General features: G+C 51.9%; 2 protein-coding genes across 2 annotated transcripts in view; both read right to left on the minus strand.

Annotated features, from left to right (window-relative positions):
- Positions 1–674: 674 nt before the first annotated feature.
- HOXC12 (homeobox C12) lies at positions 675–2,817 on the minus strand. Its single transcript, XM_011930486.1, has 2 exons — positions 2,214–2,817; positions 675–1,430 (listed from the first exon to the last, which is right to left on the minus strand). Exons 1-2 carry the CDS (start codon positions 2,815–2,817, stop codon positions 1,192–1,194), a joined length of 843 nt encoding a protein of 280 aa, XP_011785876.1. The 3' UTR covers positions 675–1,191.
- Positions 2,818–11,186: 8,369 nt separating this feature from the next.
- HOXC13 (homeobox C13) overlaps positions 11,187–18,399 on the minus strand; it is a 7,656-nt gene continuing 443 nt past the window's right edge. Inside the window, exons 2-3 of the mRNA XM_011930686.1 lie at positions 18,086–18,399; positions 11,187–12,729 (exon numbers count right to left, since the gene is read on the minus strand). Coding sequence (XP_011786076.1) covers positions 12,473–12,729; positions 18,086–18,399 — 571 coding nt within the window. The 3' untranslated portion in view covers positions 11,187–12,472. The remainder of the gene's footprint in view (positions 12,730–18,085) is intronic.

The raw sequence follows: 18,399 nt of genomic DNA on the forward strand, positions 1-18,399 counted from the left end.
GGGCGGGGAAAAGAGAGAAGGGAGGTGGGTGGGGGGCTGCAGCGCCCCCCTCCTTCATTGTCACCAGCCTGGGAAACTGGGGTTGAGTGGGGCCTCAATGGCTGGTAGCCCCTTTAAGGGCGAATTCTCCTCCTGCCTCATAAATTACTTTGGTCCAGCCTCTGGCGGCCATGACCATGAACGCCAGCCGGGAAGGGAGAATCAGAGGCCTCAGCTGTGGCTGCCAGAAACTCGCCCGGCCAATCAGTGTGGTGCTCTGTAGCCCCATCTACAGCCTCTTGGACTTTCTTTCTGGAGAGCCAGGTGGGGACCTCTGGGGTGACTACTGAACCTGAGGCTGTGTCCTTTGGGCTCTCAGGTCCCTGCTTGCTGCATCAGGCCGGCAGCCGCCGCAGGCAACGGGAGAGTGGATGGCAGCACACCTGTGAACAGATGTTCGCCCAGTGCGGGCAAGGGGCTCAGGAGAGGGCTGGGGACCAGGACACTGTTCTGGTCCTAGAGGGAACATAATGCTGATAGTCCTTGTCCACAGCCCGGCCAGCCAAACGCTCAAGCTTCAGCCCACCGGATGTCCTGGGGAACCCAGACCCAAGCACACTCTGGGTCTTGCTGATCATTTTCTCACAAACCACACTTCCTCCTTGGTTCCCCACTTCCTCCAGCCCTGCCAGAGCCACCTGACCCCCTCAGCTCTCTCTGCTGACCCTCCACCCTCCTCTCTACTCCCAGCCTCTTCTAACCCCACCGACTGTGAGGTTGGGGTGCCTTGGTTCCACTGGCCCTGCTGTCTGCTGCTCCTGCAGGCAAAGAGAATTAAGATCACGGAAGGGAAGTAGAGGAAGGGGACATTTGGGCCGCGGCTTCTCCAGATCCTCAGCGGAGGTGCAGCGCCCCAGTCCTGCCTCAAATAAACCGGCCGGTAGCACCTCAGCCTTCCTGGCCCTGCCAACCGCGGGCAGCGGCGGGCTTTGGCTCTCCCTGGCTAGGTTTCTTCCCTTCTCTCTGGGACCTGGCAGGGTGTTTTGGGTGTGTATGGGAGGGAACCACGAACAAAACAGACAAGAGGATGTCCAGGGAGGGCCTGCCAGAGACGCCTGGCGTTCTAAGGGGGGACTGTGTTCTAGGCGGCCCCCTCTTTTGCTCTTTGCCAGGGACAGGCTCAGTCTGGGGCTGGCGCCCATGTCCTGCCCACTAAAAGAAGGAGAGAGCTTGCTCCCTCAACAGAAGTCTTTTCTTTTTCATTCTCCGGTTCTGAAACCAGATCTTGACCTGCTGGTCACTAAGATTCAAGCGGTCTGAGAGTTCCCTCCGGCGCTGGCGTGTGATGAACTCGTTGACCAGAAACTCGCCCTCCAGCTCTGCCAGTTGCAACTTCGAATAGGGCTTGCGCTTCTTCCGAGAGCGGCTGTGGATCGGGTACCAGGGCGCGCCTGGGTGGAGATGAATGGCAGGGGTTGGCCAGAGGATCAAAGGGTGACCAGTCCAGTGCCCTCGGGCCCTTCCCCAGACCCTTTCACCTTGGCCTCACGCCTGGACTCCAGGCCCTTTCTCTGCCTTCTGCTTGCCGCCAGTCATCTGAAGCCCCTCTTCTACCCAGACCCCCATCCCCACCAACTCCCCCACCTTCTTTACTCTTTTTTCTTTCATTCCTTGCCCTTACCTCCTCAACCCTACCTCCTGCTGCAGTATTCGTGACCCTTCTATGTCCCTGCCCCTCCTTTCTCCCCAAACCTCTCCCCAATTTTCTTCTTCCCTATTTCCTGGTCCATTCCTCTCACATCCTTCAGGACTGGATCCTGGATCAGTTAGAACAGACATGGGCGAGTGGCAGAGTAAATGTGTCCACTGGCATTTCTTTTTAAATGTAAGTAATAGGGGTCTGTGGGAAGGTGGAGGGAGAGGCGTCTGGGAGAACTAGAGCCAGGCTTTCTGTCCCTACCTCACCCCCAGGCCTGAGGAGTCCCCATCAGGATCCCCCAATTCCGGAATCCCTGCCGCCTCCAGCCGCAGGCGGACGAAAAAGGAACTCTCTCTAGTTATTTTATGGGGATATTTACATGTTTATAGGCTCCCCCCACCCGCACTTCATTTTAAAAGAAGCTCTTCCTCGCCACACATTCTGTTACCCCAGGCGTCCCTAGCTCAGTCCTGCTCTGCCCGCCCTGGTAAGATGTCGGGTTTGAATCCGCCGCGTGAGTGGCCGGGGTCCTTACCGCTGGCCGAGAGCCCGCCGCCGGGGTTCAACGGCGATACCAAGCTGCCGGGGTCGCCTGCGCCGGCGCCCTTGTTGCCCTCGTTGAGCAGGGACGAACTGGAGTCGGATTCCAGCGACTGGCAGGAGGGCGGGTCGTGCGGGGGTCCTGCGCCGCCGTCGCCACCGCCGCCGCCCGCCGCGTAGTCGTACTTGAAGCCGAGCGCAGGCGGCCCCGACGGCTCCAGCGGGAGCAGCGCTGCCCCGGGCCCGACTCCCGGGTCGCGCCCGCGCTCCTCACGCTTCAGGCCCCCGCCGCCACCCTCGGCGCACGGCTCGCGGTAGTAACCCTTGCTGTCCTCCACGCGCGCCAGCTCGCACGTGCGGCCGAAGGGAGGGTTGAGAGACACTGGGCTGCCGAGGTAGGGCTGCGGGTAGCCATTGCACGGCTCCGCCGACGGCCAGGGCAGGGAGCATACGTTGTCGCGGCGTGGGTAGGACAGCGAAGGAAGCCCGGGAAGCTGAGCCCCGGACGCGCGGAAGTTGGGAAAGTAGAAGGTGTCTCCCGTGTGGATGTTTACCAGAGGCCCCACAAACCCGGGATTCAGGAGATTATGCTCGCCCATTTCCGCGGGGCCCGACCGGCAGCTTCTACTTTATTGCTATCTGACATTAAACATAGTTAAACCTGCACCGGCCATCCATTGGCCGCGCCGCTCACGTGGGCGCAGCCGCCAGGGGGAGGGGTGGGGACAACCGATACCCCCTACCATCCCGCACCAACTCCAACTTCCCCCTTCCCCAATCCTGGGGGTTAGTGGGGGAACAAAGGGCGGGGGCAGGTTTATTTGCTGAATTCTGATTTTTTAAAAATATATATATATAATCTAACGCAGAGAGTAAAGCAATTGCCCAACGCGGAGCAAGAGGGAAAAAAACATACACACACCAAAAAAATGCCCGCATATATACACCCCTATAACCTGCACACCCCCCCCCCCATGTATTATCTTATCGCCAACAGCTGGCCAAGCACAGCCCGTCCCTCTTTAATTAGTTTCTTTATTAACTAAAACCGTTGGAATTTACAATATCTCCCCAATAAATTGCTATTAGATATTGTGTCATATAAAGTTTACTGGCTGTTTAAGGAGACGGATGAGCCCTTTGGCTCGGGGTTTATTTACAGTAGAGGCGAAGTGGGGGTAAGGACAGGTTTCCCTGCCGTTATCTCTCCCAGCCCCAGCTGCTGCTGCACGCTTCTTTATCAGCTCTTTATCCTCAGGAATTTGGAGAGACATTTGGAGTCTTCTTCCCCAGTACTCAAGGATAACTGATAATGCCGGGTTTTCCGCTGGAACCGGGAGCCACCCAGCCTCACACTTCCACTCAGGGCTAAAGGAAGGATGCGGAAGAGAGGCAGAGAATGCAGCAAAAGGAGGTGCCTAGCTCCGCATGGACCTGCCTGCCTGCTCCTGAAAATCTGGGGGCTAGAACTACTCTTCTACTGTCATTTCCGGGGGACTGAGGAGCTTCTGGGGGCCTCCTGGAGTCTTTGCAGCGGAAATCTTTGGACCCCCTAACAGGGCTTAACTGGTCTGACAGGGGCCTAATTCTCACTGCGGAGGAGACATCCGCACCCCAGACCCAGCCCAGCCTTCTCCTGGGACCATCAGATAGCAGTGCAGACGCCCGCAGTAGGTTGCCTCCTGAGGGGGCTGGGATTGAGGGAAAAAAAACCTTGAAGAATTATCTTATTGGGGGTGAAATTATATTTATGGTGCAAACTCAGAAGCTCCCTCCAGAGAAGGCCGAGAAGCAATACTGGCTATTGGTGAGATAATCAACATCTGCAAAACCACAATCCGATCTCAACTAGGTCCACAGAACACAGCCAAACGGATTAAAAGGAAAGACAAAATAAAACTCCCCCAAACCAGATGTATCCTTTTGGGGTCTAATAGAGAAAACACTCGAATTTCCATGTGATTTTTCGAGCCCCTAACCAATGCACGGCTTAAGTAATACAGGGTTGGATAAATAGTTCAGTAAACGTCTAAATACGAAAAAATACCAGAAGATTGAAAGAAAATTGGAGACAGAGAGTCGGAGAGAATGCAAAAGAAATCCATTTAGGTGAAAGTTAAATATCAGAGAAAGCCTGAGAATAAGCCGAAGCTACTAAAGCGGACCCAAGCAGAGAAGATTCTCCCTTTTTTTCCCTCTCCCTCCCCTCTCTTCTCTGCAGGACGCGGCAGAGAGAAACGCAGATTCTTTGAATTCCACCGCTCCCCGGGCGATTTCATATCCCAAACCGTAGCTGCTCACTCCGACAGAAATGTGTCCCCGCGGGCGCCGCCCTGCCCGGAGCAGTTCGAAGCTCGCAGCTCGGTGCCTGCCCCTCGCCCTGCAAGGCCGGTTCCCCTTCCCCGCCCTGCTAGCCTAGCTGCCCGGCCTGGCCTGGCCCCTCCCGCCCCTAGAAGCCGCCCCGCGTTAGGCCCACTTGTCGGAACTTAGGGCAAGCTATGGGCTGCAAACCCGAAGCGGTCACCTTCGGTTGGAGCCGGTGGCGCCAAGGAATGAGCAGAAGACTCAGCCTGGATTGGCCTTTTTGTGCCTAATTGATAAGGGGCTGCGAGGCTGCGGAGAGGAACATCCCTCAGCTGCAAATTCCAGGTCACAGCATCTGTAGCATCTTATTTCCCCTTCTCGAGCCGTACTGATGAGCGCCATTGAAATTTCAGTTTTTAAAAAACATTTTATTTGAGGGTTATTTTGGTCATAAAGATAAACAGGGTGTGACTTTAATATTGCTGCTGATTTCAATCAGAACATCGTGCGGGCAGCTAGGTCTCCGCCCAGGCTCTCCAGGCCTCTGCGCTCAGCCGCTATTGTTGGTGTGAGGGATGCCGAGCTGGACTTTGCCAAATAATCACTAGCCTTTGTGGGGTGGAGTATTCTCCTCATTCTCTTTTCCCTTCCTAGATAATTCCAATCTCCTAGAAAAGGGACCCCAGAGGAAGGAATCAGCCTCTCCCCATTCCCTCCACCCCAGCAGGCAAATCCCAGGCCGGGAGCTCTGCTCGCTGCCCTCCCGAGCCAGGCCGCTGAGCGCGAGGAGCAGCGGCCACAGGGCGGCGGATGCAACACAGGAGAAATGAAGATTGGTTGAAGGCTTCCTTCTTCCAGACATGCATTTCTTCTAGCCTGATTTAGCCCCATCAAAGGGGTCTATTTTCCCCAGGTTTTGGACTCTGCGGGCGAAGAAGCACGCACAAACCCCTTTTCCTTCTCTATAGCTGACCCTGATTCCTCTCAGGGAGACCTGCCGACAACCACTAGCAAAATTCGCATCCCTAGTGTCCTGCTCCCTGAGACCCACTGGGAACCTAGGGGTTTTCAGCACCCTGGCAAGGACCCAGGTAATCTAAGCGTCCAGGCTTCCGGAGCACCACCGAGGCTCTGTTTGCTGTTAAGGAAACCCGCGACACACGCAGCTCAGGCACCCGTTTTTCAATCGGACTCAGACAAAAATGCGGCTCCCAACCTGGGTCCCCGGGGCCGGCGGGAGGCTCGGGTGACACCCTTCAAATCTAAATCCAGCCTCGGCGAGAGCTGCTCGCGGGAAGCAGTCTGGGGCTGGGTGAGGAGACTGGGAGGGACTCGCAGCCCGAGGCGTTGGGGCAGCCGTGTCCAGCTTAACCCGCCGACATTTCGCTGACCACGCGCAAAACTGTAGGTGGTCGGGCCGAGGCACCCGAACCGCGGAGCGATTGGTGCGAACTCTCCCGCACATTTATCAAATCACAAGGCTAGAGCGGTGGCCTGCCTGCTGGCCCCTGGGCCACTGGCTCCCGCCGCAGCTGGCCAGGCTCAACTAAGCCTCGCTCATTAACTCGGGGTTAATTAAAGCTGAAGGCAAGGATGCGGTCCAAGGTTTTCCTTGAAGACCAAAGCAGCCTGCGTCCCTCAGCTCTTCCTCCAGCTGGATGCAACGCCGCCTCTCTCACACCTTCTCTGTGCCTCCATCCCTCCTGCATCCTAGCAGCCTCCACTGCGGCTGAGCCAGGCGAAAGGAGTTAATTATAAAATCTACGCTGATTCTGGTGGCAGAGGCAACGCGGCTGCTGGAGGTTTAGGCCGCGGGGAATCGGCTGTGAGCGACTGCGTTCTGGCTCCCCCGCCGACCCATGGTCAGGAGTGATTCCACGCAGTACTGCCTTACCCATGGTCTGTCCAGAGGCCGCAGGGGCCCAGTTCAAGGTCACTGTCTAGTTTGCAGAAAGCGGTTCTGCCTTGTATGCAAATTAGGCTGGGCCTCAGCCCCAGAAGGGGTGTGAGCAGGGGTTTGGCCCGCGGAGAGAAGGGAAGATGAAAGAGGGGCTGAGTGGGAGGGCCTGCCCCCTCAACCCTGCAGCCCTCTCTGTCTTGCCTCTTTGGGGCAACTTGGGTTTGGGACCTGACTTTTGTCGGGTTCAAACAAGGGTAGCGGGTAGAGTAGGGAGCTCAGTCTCCTATTTCGTGGTTTCCAAGCTCCTTCAGGGGTTGGAGCCCACCTGGCTCCCAGCCCTCCCTACCGGTACCCGGGAGGTAAGGAGCAGATTGGGAAATCCCCTCCCCAGGTGCTGCTTTCTAGGGATTTGCAGCCAGGAGGACAGAGCCCAGTCAGGCTTTTAGGCTCAGGCAAGTAGCCTGGGGCCAACGGAGCCCCTACCTCCTCCAGTTTTCCCGCGGCTTCTCTAGTCCTCTGTCACCAAAAGATCCCAGCCCGATTGCCTCTCAGAAAATGCGGGGGAGGTGAGAGCCCCCAGGCAAGGACATCTGGGAGGCCATCTCTCCACCCCAATATGAGCATCCCTAAATGGACCACCTTCCCCCGTTTTGTCTTTTCCTTCAGTGGCGCGCTAACAGTTAAATAGGGCTGCAGCTCTGACATTTTTCCCCTCCACCAGCAGAGGATCTCCTCCACCTAGTGAATTACTGAGTGTCAGGCAAGGTGTGGGAACCAAGTTAAAAAAAAATCGCATCAAATGCCACACCCACAGCCGCCTGCAATGCAACAGAGACGTCTCCACCGACCTCTAAACTGGGTCAGGGGGTGAGGACTACCCGGTGCGCCCTCGCTCCTCGGCGTCCTTTTCTGGCTTTGACCCTGTCCACTGGCCAGGCCCAGCTCTGGGGAGAAGCTGAGATCTGCTTAGGGTCTGCTCAGCATCGCTATATAACTGCTTTCCAAGCCCAGGGCCCCAGTTCCGGGCAGACGAGGAGGGCTCGGGCAGATTGGGGTGGGAGCAACGGGCCCTGGAGGCGGTTGGGGGTGGGGAATGGACTACCAACTCCGGGGCTCGCTGGGCTGGGAGAGCGCGGGTAGGAACGAGGGTCCACTTACCTTTGGAGACAGAAGAGGTTCATAAGGGTGAGGGATAGGAGTTCTCAACCTCTAGAAGTCTTCTGGATTCCCCCTCTCCAAGGCCGTGCGCCGGCCTCGCCAAGGTATCAGAGGAGGGCGGGGCGGGGGGAGGTGGATAAAGCGGCCAGCGGCAGGCGCGCGGGAGCGGAGTTGCCAGAGCATCTCTGGAGAGGCCGCCTTTTATGGTCGTTATTAGCGCCCTTGTCTAGACTGGAAACGACACCTCCTCTGTGTGTAAACAGAGGCGGCGAGCTCCGGCGGGAAGGGGGATGGCACATCAAGGGGGCAAGCAGCCCTCCCCTTCGCTGGCACCGGAAGATCAAGGCCTTTTCCACCCTCCCCCCCTTCCGTGTGCTCCCTGTGATGTCAAGGTCAGAAAGACCTAGTCACGGTCAAGGCTAAAAGAGGAAGAGCCTGGTTGGTTGTGAAAAGACTCTGGCCCCCTCCTCCTCCTCCCAGAAGCCCCTGGCTCCCCAGGGCCCCTCAATTCTCCACCAGTGTAGGTCTAGATACACATCTGCCTGAACCACTCTTGGAGTTTTCTTGGGGGTGGGCTCCAGTACCACCCAGGACAGATCCAGGCAGATCCTAGGGTGGGGAGTTCTCTTTTGAACAGATGGAGCCACGAAGGGGCTGCCTGCCACAAGGACCCCACCTCCAATGGAAGGGCTGTTCAGAGAGATAGCGGCTGCCCCAAGGGCCTGTCCCTGCCTTGCACCCACACTGGCCTGCTGTCCCCACACTGCTGACCCAGCCGCCTGTGGATCAACCCCAGGAGCAGATGGTCTCAGGAGCAGACAGTCATGGAGGGATCTGCCGAAAGAAATGCTGTCCTTGTTCTCTCAGGTGGGTTCGGGCTGTGGGACTGCTAGCTGAAAGGCCCATTCTGCTGGGCCTCTGTCTGGAGACTTAGATGTGGGTGGGGAAGGGTTTTTCCCCCAAGCTCAGCAAAGGATCTCTTGAAGCCCTCTCTGGCAGCCCTGGGGAGTGACCACCAGATGGAGAGTCCTGTGAGGCCCTAGGCTGCCTGAGCCTCCCAGCTCTGGCCTAGGGATATAGGGGGAGTGGGGAGTGCTATCAGATTACGAGAAAGATAGCAGGAGTCTCAGTCCCTCTGTGTGTCTGTGTTTCCACACAGTGGTTTCACCAGCTCTTCAGATCACCCTGTACCCCCTGGTACCCTCATATTTTCCTTCATACCTAATTTTACTTTTAACACAAACACTAGGAGACTGACCTTGTAGAGAGACACATTAGAGACATGACTGAGAGATGAACTATCTCATTGAGTCCTCAAAGACAATGCCAATTCTTGGGAGAAGGAAAGGTGAGAGATCAACACAATCAGAGTTGTGTTGAAGAAAAAAATCCTTATTCAGGGAAAGAATAGTACATTTCACAACTGTGCCTCCCCAAAACCATGCTCACACACACTCATACAGTGTTTGCTTACTCTTATGGGGAAGTCATCTCTAAATAAATCCAGGCATGATACTCCTTCAAAATAAATCTGGGTATATTTAATGCACCGCACGAGGGCTCACAGGCACTCAGGAACTGCAGTCCTTGTTAGACTTACCAGTGTCCCAATGCACCAGTAGTGTGCCTGCACAGGCTTTCCTCTTTTTTTTCTCCTCCTCCTCCTCCTCCTCCTCCTCTCTTCTTCCTCCTCTTCTTCCTCCTTCTCCTTCTTCTTCTTCTTCCGAGACAGAGTCTCACTCTGTCACCCAGGCTGGCGTCCAATGGTGAGATCTCGGCTCACTGCAACCTCCACCCTCCCGCCCCCCACCAGGGTTCAAAAGATCCTCCCACCTCAGACTTCACAGACATGCACTACCATGCCAGGCAAAGTTTTTCTGTTTTTGGTAGAGACAGGGTTCCACCATGTTTTCCATGCTGGTCTCAAACTCCTGAGCTCAAGCAATCCACCGGTCTCAGCCTCCCAAAGTGTTGGGATTACAGGCATGAGCCATTGAGCCTGGCTTCTCTTCTTTTTCTACATTATTCCCTTCTAGAGCCTTAGGATGGTTCCCTCAGTATGGGATGACTACCTCATATGATTATAAATGGGTTTGTGTGCAGAAGCAGAGGAATTCCTCGGAGGACTCTAGACTTCTCTTTAATCAGAATCCCCAATTTCCAGTTTGCCTACAGCTGTGCTTGGGACTACCCAAAGCAGTCAGGAAGGGTGGGGTCATAGTAAGAGAACCCCAGGCCTCTTGTCCACTCAGTTTCTTTTTCTGACCAAACACACACACTCAGTCTCCAACTCCTTTCATCTCAGGGGAAACCCAGGGATTTGGAGAGAGAGGTTGGGATGGTGGGTGGGGAGATAAAGGAGAGATGGAATTAAGAATGAACCTTATTCCTGGAAATTCTCCCTCAAATCTCCACTGCCCAGCATGTGGCTCTCTAGTAGTTAACCCAGAGTTGAGATCAGAAGCACTGGCAGCCACGTCAGTAGCAGAACCTCCACAGAGGGCAAATTCTTCAGGTTCTTTGTCTCTCAGCCTCCGTGTGTATGTGTGTGTGTGTGTGTGTGTGTGTGTGTGGGTGGGTGTGCGCGCGCGCGCGTACGCGGGCGCAAAATGTGCATGTGTTTAACCCCCAGGAACATTTATTTAAATGAAATTGTTAAAGCTTCAGCCCCATCAGGCAAAGGGAGAACGGAGAACTCTGATTTCCAACCTGACATCTCCAGTGTTTCTGCGTCTCAGGAGAGGAAAAATATTATATATAAATAAAAATTGCTGCAGTAAAGATGTAATCTGAGATAACATTGTTTTAGGCTATATTGCTTTTAAAAAGTCTCTTAACCTGACAACTTAATTATCTCATTAACTCTGCCAGATAGGGAGATAGGCACTGACGCGACCAGGAAAACAAATTAGTGGCAGCATCTACATAGGCTCCTCATTGCCTCGAAGACTGGGGTTCCCAGGAATGTGGAGAGTAAAAGTGGGATTGGTTTGGCAAACTGGGGGCCAAAGGGGTCCTAGCAGCTCAGCCTCTCTGCATAGGTTAAGTGGGGGGAAGAAAATAGTACAGCCAGGAAAAGCTGAGCTTGAAGGTGCCCTGCCAGGCTGTGCTGACCCCAACCCAGCCCCAACTCCAGTCCTGAACTGGCTGAATGTATCTGGGGCCCTCTGGGGGCCATAGGGCACCAGGAGCCTAAGGTTAGTTCCCCACTGCCGCCGGCCACCACATTTACCTCACCCACTTCCCAGCTGGGATGCCATTTTCTCAGTACCCAGAAACAAATCTGAGCCCCAATTATTAATCAAAGTGACCGTCAATGTATTTTTGTCACTCACCTGCTTCCAGGCCTTTCAGTCACCAATTACATCTTTCCTTCCTCAACATACACTCAACTAAGTTGGGTGTCAGGATGGGAAGTTTTCTCCTATATAGATGGTATAGATAACTCAAAAACTTAAGTGGAGCAAAACAAGGGTTTGGAATCTACCCAGCTGAGAGTGATGTCTATACTCCGCCCCCGATCATTCTGGCAGAATCAGGGCATAGTAGACTGTCCTGAAGAGCCAGTGAACAGAAGAGACTTCAGAAAGAATCTAGGCAATAAAATCAAGGCAAAAAAAGATATTTTATTTTAAAAACATGTTTGTGGGTTTTTTTTTTCCTTTTTGCATTCAGTACATCGTCATTCAGACATCACAATACTATATACAGATACACAACATTAAAAAAAAGCCTATTTCTGATGAACATTTCAAAAGAACACTGTTTTGTAATGCACCAGTGGGAAGGGAAGAGGCAAAGGACCCCCACAGCACCAAGGTGGTCTTTGAGGAGGGAACTGTTAGGCAGCATCTACATTTAGCTCATTTAGCTAATTGAGGGCCAGATCTTCTTGCCTCCTGAACTAGATCCTCTAGCTTTCCTCTGGAAATCAGTAAAAGTGAAAGTGTGAGGAGTCCCTCCGGCGCTAGTGCCTCGATGGAAAGGTGACTGGAAAGGGACTTTGTTGAGAAACCCATTCTCCATCCTCTTGGAAGAGATGTTTATCCTTAGAAAAAAGTTCTGCTTCTGTGCCTGGCCTAATCCCCAACCTTACCACCTAGAGAGAGAAAGAGAGAGGAGAGAGAAGCCCTATTTAGCAGCGTGGCTGGAGTCTTTGTCCTCCTTGGATTTCCACATGTTGACTGAGAGAGCAGAACAGGGGAGGCAGTGGGGCAAAGGCAGCCCCTACCTGGCCCCAAGAAATGCAGTTTCTTGGTTGGGATGGAGCGTAGGGGCTGTGTTGATTCCAGCTTTTACAGAACCATCCATACTCCAGTCACGCTGCCAGATCCCTAATAATTATCATGAATGTTAACACGACTTTTAAAATATGCACAGAAAATTTTTACTGGGAAATCTTGCCTAAGGAGTGCGAGAGGGCCAGCGAAGGAAAGTATGAGCTGGACAGATCCTGCGCTGAAGCTGCGCCCTTAGGGAGGGTCCTCTACTAGCCTGGTGATAGGATGAGGCAAGAATTGGGGCCATTCGGGATTCCCCAACCCTGCTTTGGTTGGAATGACTGGGCTCTGCGCTGCCACTGGACTTTCTGGCAAGGTGAGCACTAGGAGGAGTAGAGGTCGACAGCCTTCCTCCCACGGCCCACCCGGGACCCATTTCCAAAGCTGTTGAAGCCGGGTGAGTCCCATCTGGATGGGGGTGGAGGCTGGGGATGGGATAGGGAGTTGGGGATGGCCCACTGCGGCCATGGAGCCTCTCTGCCTCCGGGCGGCGCGGTTCTTCTCTCTCGTTAACATTAAATACTCTTCTGCACCCGCGCAGCATCTTTCCGTGGGTTCGGTTATGGTACAAAGCGGTGACATAAATAGATGGGGCAAGCAGCGGGTGGGTGGTCAGGTGGAGTGGAGATGAGGCGCTTTCGATTTGCTGACCACCTTCTTCTCTTTGACCCGCCGGTTCTGGAACCAGATGGTTACCTGGCGCTCAGAGAGGTTCGTGGTGGCGGAGATGCGCCGGCGCTTCTCTTTGGTGATGAACTTGCTAGCCGCGTATTCCTTCTCTAGCTCCTTCAGCTGCACCTTAGTGTAGGGCACACGTTTCTTGCGCCCACGCCGGTAGCTGCTCACCTCGGGCTGCAGGGGAACCACGTCTGCGGGGAGATAAGGCAAGCGAGAAGAAGTGAGGCATGCGGCTGGACTGGCCTAGAGGACCCAAGGCTGCCTACCCACAGAGTTCTGGCAGGGGCTCAATGGGGCCAGAGGATTGCTCTGCATAGTGAAGTCCCAAATGCTTTTCATTTCTGTTATTTTAGCAAGACCACAACTATGGTGAGGCCACTGGGCTCAAGGTTTAAGGGAGGGGGCGCCAAAAATTCAGTAATCAAGACGATATTTTAATGCAACGTTTACAAAAGCAAAACGAATACAAAAACATCCATGATGAACATAGTATCAATTAAAAAAATAAACATGGGTTCGGTATTACTGATTTTCTCTTTTGTTTCAGACCCCAATATGGCTCTGCACAGCACTCGATATTAGGATCCTTGTACGCTTAGAAGGGGCCCTCCAAGTTCCAGCCTGGCCTGCCATGCTTGCAGAATTTCAGATATTCAGAAAAATCCCTCCTTCCTGAGTTAGATCGTTTGGGTGCTTATTAGTTTATATTCTTCCCTGTTGTCAGAGGAAGACATTCTGCTATATGTTTCAGGGAGGGCACGGCAGGCAGGGGGTCAGCTTCAGTGGGTCCAGATCACCAGATGGGTCTTCATGCCTTTGGACAGTGGCCCTATGTTAGGGATGTGAGGCACAGATAGAAGATAAGTGTCCAGGTGAAGCAAGCCTGCTTGGAGGTCCACACTCTAGGAATTGGGGTCCAATGTTGTGAACCACCTAACAACACCCAAGGTGGGGGGTCCTGAACCTGAGATATAGGGAATCAGGTGTCGCTGGAAGTAGGGGGTCCACACCACAGTCCCACCAAAACAGGGCAAATTCTGTTCCAACCCCCTTCCCTCTCCATTCCTTCATGGCTGAAGGAAACTGTCTACATCCCATGCACCAACCGTAATCGTATACCCTAGATACCTGTCATCCAAACCAATATCACCAGTTCTGTTTCTTTAGGCTCTGAGAATTTCACAGAAACTAAAACCAATATATATCACTTCTAACTCCATTTTCTACTCCACCCTCATCCCTGTCGATAAAGGTCACAGCAACACTTTCAAGGGGAAGTGGGGAACTAGGGAGATTATCTGGATAGCTCAGTCCTCAATTTTTTCCATGTAATTATTAGAATTTAGGTGAAAGCTAATGAGGAGGGCTGAATATTTGGGGTTTCCCCTTCATTCTTACTGCCTTTTGAAACTATAGACACAGCCCAGAGGGAAGACACATAGTTCTTTCTGAAATGTTTGTTCCCATCCCACCCTCACAAAACACTTTCCCTGTACCCATCCCCATTGGGTCTGCTTTCTCTCAGGGACTCTTATCTATACACAGTGGGAAGAGTAGTGTCACAGTGATACACAGGAGAAAATAAAATGCTCAGGAAGAAAATGGGAGACAGGGGGTCCAATGGCCTTGTTTGACTGTCTTCTGGTGACAATTTCTCAGGAAAACTATTGGACCTGGCATTTTTCTCTGCCTCCGTGTGAATAAACCATGATTTAAAAAAAAAAAACCTAAAAAAAAAAAAAACTTTTTTTTTAACAAAATAACTTTATTTAAACAGTATGGATCCTTTAGATTAAAAAGGATTTGTTTTTGAACAAGACCTTTTGTCTTTAAATCTCTCCGTTTTCAAATTTGTTTTACTCTTACAGACATAACCATGATTTGGGGAATTGATGATTTGTTGACAAGAATAAAATGAAGAGGGTAAGTAGTGATACCAGGAGTTTGTTGCTTTTGTTGTTGTTATTGTTGTTTTTAATCCTCAGAACATTTTTTCAGGCTTATTTTGTTAAACTCATTTTACAAGATCAGGAATCTGAGGCTCAGAGTGGGTAAAATAATCTAAGTGGCAGAACCAGATTTTAAAGGCAGACTTTCTGACTCTCAAAATGATATCGTAAGTTTTAAAATGGAAATAGGCCAGCTGATACAATCCAGCTTTAAAACACCTCCTTTTCCCTGGAGAAGAATAAAGTAGGGTAAAGGTGGGTTTTTGTTTCTGAATTAGCCAGATAATTGTCCCCAATTTTTTACTTTACTTTCTTTAAACTCTTACAATTACCTACCCAATTTTGGTTTCCTAAACTCTAGCTCTAAATTTCCAATGAGATTTAATCAACCCTAAAAAATAAAATCAGTTTAAAAAGTAGACAACTGGTTTAAACTGGTTATTTTTCTCTATAGGATGCCAAGAATTGATTTAGCCAATTTGTCCTGGATCAGACCAACTGCAGATTGTTTTGGTCTCCTGGGGAAATAACTCCAGTTTTGTCACCTCAGAGAAGCCCCCTTTCTTTGTCTGCTGCCTTATCTGGAAAGGAAGTGGTATGTAGAGATGAAGAAACATCTGGTAGCTTAGACTTGGAGAGGTGCATACACTGCCTAAAGTGAGTGGGGGCTTAGTTACTAGTCTTACAATCACCCCTTCCCTAGTCTCCATCCAGATCACATACACAAATGACTTCATGCCTGGAAACCTAATAGACACCTTTGAGGAGTAAATAAAAATCGTATCAATGCTCAGCCATGGCTTTCTTTTTGGGCTTGGGGGCCCCTGTGTTTAGCTCCCCACAACCCACCCACTCTTGACCACCCGCCCCCCATGAGCAAGCTCTGGGCTCTGAAGAGTGCCTTGTCCAGCTAGAAATCCAGCTTGCTACTCTTTCCAACCCAAATCCAAAGGCTTGTCAGTAAGGACTTCTAGTATGGCCCAAAGAGCCCACTGTTTCTTTCTCCCTCTTTCTGTCTCCTGAACCCCATCTCTCTTTTTCTCCCTTTCTGATTCCCTCCTGGAATTTCTGCCTCTCTCTCCTCTCAAAAAAAAAAAAAAAAAAAAAAAAGGCTACACTCACTGTAGGGAGAGAGAAAAAAACAAAAAACAAAAAACAGAGCAATAAAGCAAGAATCTGTATAATTGGGAGAAGAAAGAAGCCACGACACATCTTGGCCCTAATTATCTGGATTTTGCTGAACAATTGCCTCCATCTCCCAAACCAGCCCAGACTGCCACAGATGAGATTTCTCAGAGCCAGAGGCACTGTAGAGAGACAGCAGTGTTTATGCCTACATGTTGCCGAACAAACCACAATTGCATAGACAGAGTTATCTTGAAATCTCACTACTTCTAAAAGATCTCTGAGTGGGTAGAAAGATGGAGAGTGTCTGAAGATAATTTCTTATTCATCTGCCTCTTGCCTGTACCTCTGCACTCACTGATGCATCAGTCCAATTCTATTTCCACACGGGGATTGTGGGAGCACATAGCTGCTGAGGCATGCTAGGTTTTATATCCATTTCCATGCCATAATTTGCAAGTGTATTAAATCTCAATTGGGCTATACTTTTTTATTTCAAAGTTATTTTTCTCTAGGAGGCTGTGATCAAAAAAGTATTTATTTTTAGTGGAGGTTTTTTGTTTGTTTTGTTTTGTTTTTTCCTGGGAATCTTTGAGATGTTTATTTTGCTCAAAGATATTTCTCAGCTTTTCTCCAATCCTTCACCCCTACTCCACACCACATTCATACATAGAACAGCTCCTTCTCTTCTACCTCTTCACTCTAAACCCATTGCACATTGCTATGGGCCTGTGCTCCCATCCACAGTGGGTTTGGTGGGCACCTGCTCCCTTACTCCTTAGCCCCTTGGCATAGCCCATTGGCTTCCCTGCCCCAGGAATTCCTGCTGCACCCCAATCTCCTAAGAAGCTTTGTGTTTTGGCGAGATAGAGAATTAAAGGGCCATCTCTCTAAAATACATTGCTATATTATGAACATGTGAATTGCCTATCTTCTAGAAATGTATTATGGTATATCTCATATTAGGTAGTTAATAAAAGAAATCATATTATATAAAAATATTATAGCCAATACAGGTAGGTGATGCACAATACCATGTACTAAAATTGTACCATCCTTAATTCTGGCAATCAGAAGTCACGGTGCCTAGTGTAGGTCATACCCTGGTATTGAGTTGTGTTATACTAAGTAATTTCATAATATTCACAAGAATGTTATCTGCTACACTCTCTAATATCATTCGGTAATTTTTTTTTAAACCACCTACCTCTGCTTCCAATTCCGGATGCAGAGGAATTTCAGGCCCACCCTTACGAGGTCTTTGGGTCTATGCTTTCCAAGGAAAACATTCCTGAGCTTGGCATGTGGAACTGGTCGGGGAGCTGGGCACTGTCGGGAGACATCTGTGGCTGCCCTGGGCCCCCAGCCCCCAAAGACCTCTGTAGGTATCAGAAGGGAGAACGCTCTCCCACTGAGCTCTTCTTACAGGGAGAACAGACTCAAATACCTGACTCCCTAGACTGGAATCCTGATTTCTCAGCACAGGGCAGGATCCAAAGCTCTTGGTGTGGTTTTGGGAAACCTGGGACTGGTCTTGTAAGGAGAGCGGTGGGATTTGCAGGATCCTTTCTCTCTTCAACTGGAGACCGAACAAGAGGGGAATGAATTCTCCCTTACCGTACTTAGCCAGACAAGACCAAGGGGTTCCCAGCCCAGAAGCCCCTGAGCAGGTCTTCTTCTCCCATTTCTCATCCCCACGCCCTTCTTTCTGTGTTTGGGGCACCAATTACTAACTCTCTTTCTCGACCACATATGGGGGAGTTGGCAGTGGAAATGTCTATAAATTTGAGCTCAATATACCAGAGAGGCAAGGAAAACTTTACATTGCTGGGGAGGGATTCAAGCCTCCTCTCCACTCCCTCTCCAGAGATTTTGGATCTTCTGTTCCCTCAACAATCAGGAAATTCGTGGCCAGATTTTTAAATATGTCAAGAAAGGAAAAAAAGAAATTCCACATTTCTGTAGACCCCAGCAAATTAGTCCCCTATTTAAAAAATACTGTCTAGTGCCTGAACGATCCTGCAAATTCTGTCAAAGAAAGTGGGGGTTCTTATTCTCCCCCCTCCCCACTTATTCGGTAGGTTGGGGGTTTTGTCCTGGATTCCAAGGCACTATAGGCCCACCCTGCCCCCATCCCTGGCCGGAAGCGGGTTTAGGGGCCAAGAGCCCGGCAGGAGGCTGGAGCCTGCGAGGGGAGGCGGAGGCGAGCCACCGAACGGAGCAGAGCCGGCGGCCCGGCGTTCGGGCGCCTGTGATTGCTTCATTCTCGGCCGGGCAGCTACAGAGAACGTGTTGGAGCAGATTTCTTCCCCGGCGCATTCCTCAGTGCAGCTCGCCCGGCCGGCTCCATAGGCAGCCCAGCCGAGCGGGCGCGCCGGGGCCAGACGGCGGGGGTGGCTGGGGCGCGGAGCCCCGGGGCAGGCAGGGCGGGGAGGGGTCCCCGGCGGCGGCGGCGCTCAGGTCCCTTCCTTACCTGGAAAGGGAGACTTCCAGAGGTGGGCGGACTGCGACTGCTCCTTGGAGCAGTACACCTGACTGTCCCAGCCATTGGAGAGAGCCCAGTGCTGGTAGCCTTCGACGGGGATGAGAGCATCGTGACGCGGCTCCGGGTGCCCGCTGATCCCGGGCACCACCGACACGTCCAGGTAGCCGGGCATCGCCTGGTAGGAGCTGGCAAAGCTGGGGTAGAAGGCGAACTCCTTGGCCCTGGAGGACAGGTCGTCACCCGGCAGGGCGCCCGACGGCTCCGGGTATTTATCGCCCGGGTGGTAGGCGCAAGGCTTCTGC

This window comes from Colobus angolensis, unplaced genomic scaffold (assembly GCF_000951035.1).
Source record: "Colobus angolensis palliatus isolate OR3802 unplaced genomic scaffold, Cang.pa_1.0 Scaffold87, whole genome shotgun sequence".
Lineage (NCBI taxonomy): Eukaryota > Metazoa > Chordata > Mammalia > Primates > Cercopithecidae > Colobus > Colobus angolensis.